This window comes from Musca vetustissima, unplaced genomic scaffold, assembly GCF_032173495.1.
Source record: "Musca vetustissima isolate MV318-11 ecotype Yass unplaced genomic scaffold, APGP_CSIRO_Mvet_v1 utg13374, whole genome shotgun sequence".
NCBI lineage: Eukaryota > Metazoa > Arthropoda > Insecta > Diptera > Muscidae > Musca > Musca vetustissima.
In genome coordinates, this window is record NW_026877330.1 from 119,160 (window position 1) to 129,089 (window position 9,930).

At 34.8% G+C, this 9,930-nt stretch overlaps 2 protein-coding genes across 2 annotated transcripts; one reads left to right on the forward strand and one right to left on the reverse strand.

Annotated features, from left to right (window-relative positions):
- Positions 1-2,786: 2,786 nt before the first annotated feature.
- On the reverse strand, positions 2,787-3,895 carry LOC133321942 (4'-phosphopantetheine phosphatase). The gene has a single exon (XM_061531013.1). The coding sequence runs from the start codon at positions 3,885-3,887 to the stop codon at positions 2,787-2,789; it is 1,101 nt and encodes a 366-aa protein (XP_061386997.1). The 5' UTR covers positions 3,888-3,895.
- Positions 3,896-6,832: 2,937 nt separating this feature from the next.
- Positions 6,833-7,519, forward strand: LOC133321933 (large ribosomal subunit protein eL43). The gene is made up of 3 exons (XM_061531005.1): positions 6,833-6,904; positions 7,162-7,290; positions 7,372-7,519. Exons 1-3 carry the CDS (start codon positions 6,902-6,904, stop codon positions 7,516-7,518), a joined length of 279 nt encoding a protein of 92 aa, XP_061386989.1. The 5' UTR covers positions 6,833-6,901; the 3' UTR covers position 7,519.
- Positions 7,520-9,930: the final 2,411 nt, after the last annotated feature.

Genomic DNA, 9,930 nt, shown 5'->3' on the forward strand with positions numbered 1-9,930 from the left:
GTAGCACTCCGAGCTAGTTGATTTGCTATCTCGTTGCCTATGATTCCTTGGTGACTCGGTACCCATATTATTCGTACAGGTTCTTGTTGTGAGTAATCAATAATGGTATTTATAAATTCCAGTACAGTTTTGGAAGATATTGCCTTTATAGCTTGTTTGCTATCCGTAATAATATTTATTGTAATTTATCCATGGTTTGAACTTAACCAATTAAGACACTTTGTTATAGCATGAACCCCCGCCTGTAGGATCGTGCTGTGATCTGTAAGACGAAGAGAAATTTCGGTACCCGGTTCTTCGATAAAAAGTCACAGTCCAGTTTTTCCTCCTACTCGAGAGCCATCTGTGTAGCAACAGTTACCAGGCTGCATCTGAACTAGTGTTCCACTATTCCATTGTTATCTATCTGGTATTATAGCTCCGCTCCGTGTTACTACTCTTGTTTCAGGTATGCGGTCTGAACCAAAGGTATTGATTGTTGACTCAGTAGTTTCCTGTAATATGTTTTCCTGCGGTATGCTATTTGGATGTCTATTGGATTTCTGCAACGCTTTTACGTCACATTTTTTATCCATTGCTGTCCAACAGACGCGTAAGTTACAATTGGTCTAATAACGCTCTTATAGATCCAGTGTATCATCTTAGGACTGAAACCCCTGAAACCTTTACATAAAGGTCAGTATTTATGGGCATTGTCAGTCCTTTGCTCTATGTGTTCTTTCCATTAAGGTTCTTGTCTAGAATTTGCTTTGGAAGATAGACTCTTCATACTGACCTATTTTTGTTTAAGTCCCTCGGTTTAGTTCAATCGTAGGCGATTGTTAGCACTGTTTCGGATTTCCTGCATATTAAGTTAGAATTCTTTCCCCTAAGAAGTATTATAACGTCATCTGCATAGCAGACTGGTTCAAATCCTTCATCGGTTAAGTTCCTTAAGAGACCATTTATGGTAGTTACCCACAGAAGCGGTGGCAAAATCCCTCCATGTGGTTTTCCCTGTCCTACTTTGTCTCTGATTGTTATGTCCTATATGCTACAGCTAAAATAGTTAACCCAGTCTATGATTGCCCGGTCAACTTGGAAAAGATTCGGAATAAAAAATAAATATTTTCCTTTTTTTTGTTTTTGCAAAATAGTCAGGCTGAATCCCAGTTTGTTGTTTTAAATATTTTCCCAAAAATATATTTTCCTAAAAATTTGGATTTAAAAATTATAGTTTTTTCTCAAGTCTAATGTTGTTTACGTTTATATAATGGAAGTAAATTCAAAATTATGGATTTTGACAGCAAATTTGAGAGACAGCTGATTTTCCTGTATGACCTTTTTAATAGACTTTAAGACCTTATTAATAGACTATGAGTTCCATTAAAATCCTATGTTCCCTAGGACAACTTAAGCTAATTAGCTATCGAATTTTGCAAACATTTTTTGAAATATTCAAAACACCTCATCCCAATGTAGTAGTATTTCTTTATTCTGCTCGTTTTTGTTTCTTTTGTGAAATGATTGTTAATCTTTGTGATAGATTAGTACAGTATAATTATAACAGTAGTATTATATCGGATCCGACACATACCCACACATTTGTTTTAACACATTATAAACGTACTTGCATATTAATTAACGGTAAACATGCAAATGGAATTTATGGTAGTTATTTGTTGTAAAGAAGTAGTAAATGTCGACAACAACAACAACAATGATTGAGATAAGAGATACGAACGACCTTTTATATGGGGAAGTGAAAAAACGAACATGGTTGATAATACTACAACACACCTCTAGATAATAGAATGTAGATCAATCATATAAGACGTTATAATTGTTTATTTTTTTGTTGTTTATAATAAGATTGGGGAAGTTTATAAATATATAAACAAAGGCGAGAAATGTAATTTGCATTGTTGTGTCTCTGAATCCCAAAAGTCGTTATCTTTAATTCTATGAATGCATTTCTAAATTTACTTCGAAAAACAAAAACTCAATACATTTTGGTATAGTTTTATTTGCAAACTAATAAAAATATATCATATCATATTTTTTTTTCGTTTTAATAATTAACATAAAATTAGCAATTCAAAACTAGTTTTACTTTCAAAAACCAATTTCATTATTGGCGCCTATGTGTATGTACGAAATTGAAGAACACGTTGTTTCTTTGAAATTTCAATTCTGGTATATTTTTTTGCATGGGATACAAAAAGAAAAATAGAACAAGTTTTAGCATAGACGACTACGTCATCGAATAGTTCATTTTTTAGAAGGTCATACGAATGCTAAAGTCGAAGAATATTCAAACAGAATAATCATTACCCAATTTAGATATTTGTTTGTCCATTGCATTTCAAAAAATAAGTCATTTATTTGCATTTAAATACTTTTTTGTTTGTTTATTATTCCTTATTGCATGATTTTCATAACGTAATCGTGTGTGTTTTTGTGTTTGCGTGAAAAAAAAGAAAATCAATCGAGAACGAAAATTCTAAAACAAATATAAATAATACAAAATAATTCAATATTTGTTAAGTTTGTTAAGGTAATCCTCTTAAATCGTAAACTCTAAATTTATGTTGTTCTTAGCAAAAAATAATGTCCAAATCAAAGTATTAAAAAAACAATTAACAAAAAAGAAATTAGTAACTAAAAAAATAACAAAAAATGTTAAGAGAATATAAGAAAACGCCCTACATACTACAGAACAACACAATTTCAGCCCAATATAGGTATATATGTAATGATACAACCGATAATTTCGTGAGACAAAAAATAATATAAATCCACCGCACTCAGCTCAGTGGCAGCAGTGGTTCATAACGACATATGACCGAAAAGGTATCACCACCCAAACGTTGGGCCAACCATTTATTCTTTACCACAGCCAATTTCAGGGTGTCACAATTAAAACTTGCATATAGATTAGTGTGTAGGGCCCGTCCCATACCCTCAATGACAAGAAGATCAGTCTCATTTAAGGCATTACACAAATCCTGTGGCAGGGTGCGCATATCCAGGCAGGGGCCTTTTTGTCCCGTTCCCTGTATGGTCAGAAGTTTACTGCTGCGTGCTTCTTTAATAGTAGGACAATGGCAACTACAGCTATCCAATATCGTGGATAACTCGGATATGGTAACATCATTCAAAGAGGGTTCATTATTTGCACAGAGGATGACACGTGTTCCTCTCTTTAAGAGTTCTCGGGCAAAGGGCAAAATGCCCAGGACCACATCAACACCACAGTTGTCAACAAAGACGGCAGCACATTTGTGTATCGCCCCACCATTATGCAGCCGCTCCAGCCATTTGTCCAAATCATCCATTAGCCATGGCCTCTTCTGGATACGTTCCAGAGCTGCATGCAAACCAAACGTTTTGTCATTTAATATGATATTTGTTACAGCTTGGGCTCCCCAATCAAACATATTCCCCGCCAATACACCCTTCACCAATTCCGTCCACCGTTGGCGGGAATCTGCTATGGCATCTATTTCGCCTATACGCTCCGCAAACAATTCTAAGGCAGCTGTATTTTCGGTCTTCTTTTGTTCCAGCCAAGGATCTGGGAACCCGTAGAGTCTTAAATGTTTATCAATTAACTCCAGCAGCTCCCGGATACCAAGGGTTTTATTATTTTCGGCATTTTCTTTGGTTTGGCAGCGATATTCTTCCAGTTTTCGTAAATACGTTTCGCGGAACTGCTGGGCCCTTTCGGTGGCTGTGTCGTCGTGGGATTTTTGTGAATTTTCCGCTTGACGTGCGAATTTCTTAATCATATCCTGGAAACAGGGAAACCAATATCGAGCTGCCTCCTCATCGGTGTTTAAATCCAAGGTGTCTGGATTATATTTGTTGTTGTCTTTGACCAGGGCATTGCAACGCCATTCACACATGGTGCTCTGGAAGAATACAAAAACAACAACAAAAAATTAACATATGTTTAACAAAAACAAAATGTAGATTTGCTACCTAACACCAATCAAGCAGGCAGGCTACTCGGGATGGTGTGTGTATTTGTGAAAAATATTTTTGGACCTGCCGTATTGTTTTTGTAACGAAGAAAAACAATCTAATTTAATTATAAAAAAAAAAACAAATCAAAAATTATACTGACCCCTTGGTATTTTAGTCTTAGCTCAGGATTAATTTTCAATGAAATAGTATGCTCCTCTTCACAAATAAAAATTCCAAAATGGTTTAATCTAAAAAACACGAATGAACTTTGTTGTACCTCACTTCCTTTCTTCCTGCCTGCCTGGCTGTCTTCCTTCCTTCTTCCACAACCTGTGTGACTTTTTTGCACGTAAAAGTTGTTTTGCCAATCGCTTTTATTATAGATTTACCAAAGCCGCCCTAAACATTATGCTTGGTGTCGTCTCGTATTGTTGTTGTTTTTGTTCTCACTTTTTGTTTATCAGTTGCCAAAAATAATTATTTAAATAATAGAAATGTTTATAACTGCTGTCACTGCTTCACTTCTTTGTTTGCTAACTCTTTCCACAACGACGACTACGGCGATGATGATGATGAAAATTGTTGTGGTTTGACTTTTCTTCAGCTTCTGGTTGTGGTGTCGATGATGAAGTCGTTGTTGTTGTCGTCGTCGTCGCTAACAATACGCCTTTGCCTAGTTCCGATAAAAACAAAACAAAAACATTAACAACAAAAAATACGTATTAAAATGTCAATAACTCTATGCCAGCCAGCCAACAAACAAATGATAATTTGTATGTGTGTAGTGGTGTAGCTAAGAATTGTTTTTTTATTTGTGTGACAACAGCTGTTCATTGTCAAAAAGAATATAGGTCACACCAGATTAGATGTTTTGTGTGTGGTTTAGATGGCGGGTGGGTTCACATTTAATAATACGTGGTGATAAGCAGTAATTTAATTCGTTGCGGTTGCAATGGTTGATAACTAGAAAATAGGTGTGTTTGAAAACATACAGGTCTTGCATGTGAATAACAAAAAGCTGCTCTGTAGGTTGTGGCTTCTTCTGTCAAATATAAAACACAACAACTTGTTGTTGGCATTTTGAACATATAACTAAAAAGCGAAAAATGAATGAAATTTCATGTTGTTTATAATTAACAAATTGTGCCAAATCTCTTGATGGATTTTTGAATGAACATTTTTTGGTCGATCGAACAAGACGACCTAGATTTGTAAAAGAATATATTTTGGAAATCAAATGTTATTTTTTAGGAATATTTTAGAGATGATATAATATATAAGAAGATTAAGAGAGTGGATTTTTAGGTAATGTAGATTTTTAAAATAATATTTTTCAAGTTCCCAACAAGCGCGGTTTTTTAAAAGAATATTTTGGAGAATTGAATAAATAAAGTGTGAATGAAAAAAAGAAATCCACGTTTAATCATACGTAGGTTTTTAAAAAATTATATTATATGAGGTTCAAGTATGCGTAGGTATTTAAAATTATATATTTCAAGGTACAAACAAACGTGGATTTTTTAAATTATTTTTTTCCAAACAGAATTAGATGTTTAAAATTATATTTTTGAAAGGCCCAAACAAGCGTGGATTGTGACGTAGGGGCTGAAAGATACCAAGCAACGGCCCTGATTGGCTTTAATATGACGAAGCCCAGGCTTACCTTGGTCCCACTTTCAACTCAATTGTTGACACTGACCTCCCCGCGGTGTCACCTGGATAAATATTTTTATCATCCAGTGAAATAATGAGCTTATATGTGTCGCGAGATTGCCCATAACAAAAAAATGGGTTGAGGCGTTGGGTTAGTTGCCCACACTCGGAAAGGCGAACATACTATAAAAAAGCAACTACGACCTCGGCAAACGTATAAAGGACCACGATCTGCGAAACTGCACTTGGAATGTGCGCACGTTGTAAACAACATGGCGCAGTTTTCGCCTCAAACGATTACGCCCTGTATTATAGCTGCCATGAAATAGGAGAGTAAAAGATCTCGTCTCCAGATGAGCGAATTCCTATAATCAGTATAAAAGCGAAGTTCTTCTACATCAGTCTTATTTGCGTTCATGCTCAGACGGAAGACAAAGATGAACGGACCACAGACATTGTTTACGAGCACCTAGAAACAGCAAATGACCGCTGCCCTGGCCATGTCATTAAAATTCAGCTAGGAGATTTAATGCAAAAATCGGAAGGGAAAATATTTTTTGTCCCACCGTCGGAAAATGGTCTGAGCAAAAAACAAAAAACCAAGGCCACCTCCCGCCAGACCAAATTCACATTCTACAAGAAGCTGTTCTATGGATATGAAGCATGGGTACTTGCGCAAGCAGATGTGGCAGCTCTTGGAGTGTTTGAGAGAAAATTTCTCCTAAAGATCTATTGGCTGATCTGCGTTGACGGTGAATATCGCCGTCCAAGGTTCAAACGGTGTGGATTTTTAAAATAATAGTTTTTCCGAGGTACAAACAGGCTTGGATTTTTAAGGTCCAAAAAAAGCGTGGATTTTTAAAATCCACGGTATACTGGGTATTACAAGGTATGTTGTACTTTCCGACCCATTGAGAGCGGTACGATTTCTTCTCAAAATATCCCTTAAATGTTCATCCCTTTAAATTTAATCTCAAAATATCCTCTAAAACTCCACGCCTTATGCGTATGTTTTCTATTTCCTTTCCAGATTGTATGCCAATTTCCAATAAAAATCTAATATTTTGTAAAAATATTAACTAGTTGACTATTTTTCTATGTGAATTTTATAACATCTACAATCATAAAATACCCCCTTTAAACATGATTACTAATTACTCATTGACTAAAAGTGATCACATGCGCCATCTGTCGACAAATAGCATGCACTGCAACTGACAAGCGCAATGAAACACAACCAACTTCACACGCTCAACCTTTTCTTTCCGGTTGAATTTTTGACAGATCAACAACTAAAAAAATGGTACGAAATAAAAAAATCTTAAAAAATAATGAAAATCATGAAAATAAAACGAAATAAAATGTGAGAAATTGTTAAAGAACTATGTGACAAATTAAAATTAAAGATCATTTCCAAACAATGGACAATTTTTGTCGAATAAAATAGGGAATTGTGAAAATCAACAACAGTGGAATAAATGAAATATAAATTGTGAAATAAAATTGAATTGTGTCTTAAGAAATTAAACTAATTCGCATTTTATGGTATCTCTGTTATAGGCCAAACGCACCAAGAAGGTTGGAATCGTAGGTAAATATGGTACCCGTTATGGTGCTTCCCTACGTAAAATGGTCAAGAAAATGGAAATCACCCAGCACAGCAAATATACCTGCTCGTTCTGCGGCAAGGTAAGTTCCGAAAAAGCTTCTTTATTTCCATTTTCTTGAATTGTATTTTAATTGGGTGTCTCTCTCCTCTCCTTGTTCTAGGATTCCATGAAGCGTGCTTGCGTCGGCATCTGGTCCTGCAAACGCTGCAAGCGTGTTGTTGCCGGTGGTGCCTGGGTTTACTCTACCACCGCTGCTGCTTCCGTACGCTCTGCTGTCCGTCGTCTCCGTGAAACCAAGGAACAATAAACTGGGTTGATCTCGGTTTGGTGTTTCTTTTGTTTTTACACTACACTACAAAAAATAACAAAAATTAGTTTTTGTCTAATTTTTATTCTTCTGTGTGCAGTTTAGCCACGATCTGTGTTATCTTTTTTGGATGCATTTGTTTCATTAGGAATGCAGCCAAAATAAAAGTGTGTGAATAAAAAAAAACAAACAACAACAAAAAATCTGTTTTTTACAAAACAACAATCAAGTGTTATTATTGTGTGGATACAATGGAAATATTCGAGTGGAGAAGTCGCTGAATATGGAATAAGCACGAATGAAAGAAAATGCAGTTTTATTCAGAAATGATCAGTGATGACCAATTATTTGGTGGTGGTGGTCGATTCAAAATTCTGATATGAGATACTCGTTTCGGATGCATGCCCTAGAATTTTCAAATATCTATCAGCTGCTAATCAGGAAACAATAATGTATTGTAACATCAGTAGTTGTGTAGTTGGGAAGTGAATGTCGAACTCTTGATAATGAGTTTGTATAGAAAAAATATGTTAGGTCAAAAATTATAGATTAATAATAAGAAAATTTATTATTGTTTTAGTTAATGTATACCTTGTGATGAAAGGCGATAAACCTATGGTATTCACCCCATCAAAAATCAAGTTAATGCCCTCAGAAAATGTTAAAATTTAAATTCCAGTATATTCAAATTTATATCGGCAGCTAATCAAGAAACAATCATGTATTGGAGACAGAATTAATATAAGGACAAAATTATGAAAACAAGTAGTAGTTGGGAAGTGAAATGTGGAACTCTCGGTACTGAGTTTGTATAGAAAAAACGTGATAGGTCCAAATTTATAAAATAATAATAAGATATTATTTTTTTAGATACCCTATGTTGAAAGACGACGTACCGATGGTATTCAGATATGATCAGTGATAAAAAAAAATACTTAGTGGTGGTCGATGAGATACCTTGAACGTTTACCTTCAAAATTTTCGTATAAGAATCAGAGATAATCAGGGTACTAATGTATTAAAGAATCAATAGAAGACAAAAGGTTTTGAAAATTCTCATATGACGAAAATAAGTTGTAGTTGGGATGTGTGAATGCCGAACTCTTGGTAATGAGTCTGATTAAAAAAAGGTTATAGATAACTAATAAGATATTTTATTTTTGTATATTTTGTTTCTATTTACTGTTCTGTCATAGTTGAATTTTTTCAACTTTGAAAATTCGTATGTCGACGTATTTCGGTAAAATTCATATAAATACATGTGTTCTACTTTTGTGATGAAAAATTTCCATGTGGTTGTTGTATCGTTTTTTGTACAACAACACTTGCTGTTACCTTCTATTATTATACCATGAATTTTAGGTAAGGCTGTAAGGACGATATATTAAAAAGTTTTAAACGAAAACAAGTTGAGTTTGTATAGGAAAAACATGATAGGCCCAAATTAACAGAATAATAATACGATATTATAGTTTTAGATAACCTACGTGGAAGAACCGATGGCATTCACCCCAGAAAATAATACGTTTATGTGCACCCCAGAAAATGTTAAAATTTTGAGTAGCCCTTTTGATTCTGATAACAACAACCACAAATATTTTGGCATTTCCACGGCAGAACAATCTACGATTCGAAACGCTGCGAGAGTTGTTGGGCCAATGTCAGTCTCCGCTGCCCATTGTGTAAAAACAGAAGGGATGTTATAACAACAACATCATTTTTGGGCGGAAATCAATACCGTCTGAGATGTGAGATCCCAAAGGCTCCAAAAATACAACTATTTGTTTTTATTAAATATCCTTAAGACTCAGGGCATACCTCTAATTGCAGATCGTTTTGAAATTATTATCATACGTAATCTTTGGGACCCTGATTACGATTATTTTTTAGTTTAGGTAGTCCTTGAGACCCTGAAAACTTATTTTTAATTCCACGCCTTTTCTAGCCCCTGAAAATTTATTTTATCCACGCCTCTTCTAACCCCTGAAAATTTCATTTTATTAATCCACGCCTTTTCTAGTCCCTTGAAATGTATTTTAATCCACATCTCTTCTATCCCCTGAAATTTTCATTTTATTAATCCACGCCTTTTCTAGTCCCTGAAAATGTATTTTAATCTACACCTCTTCTAGCCCCTGAAAATTTATTTTAATCCACGACTTTCTAGCCCCTGAAAATTTTATTTCATTAATCAACGCCTTTTCTAGTCCCTGAAAATGTATTTTAATCCACACCTCTTCTAGCCCCTGAAAATTTATTTTAATCCACGCCTCTTCTAGCCCCTGAAAATTTATTTTAATGCACGCCTCTTTTAGCCCCTGAAAATTTATTTTTAATTAATCCACGCCTCTTTTAGCCCCTGAAAATTTATTTTTAATTAATCCACGCCCCTGGAATACTATTTTGAATAAA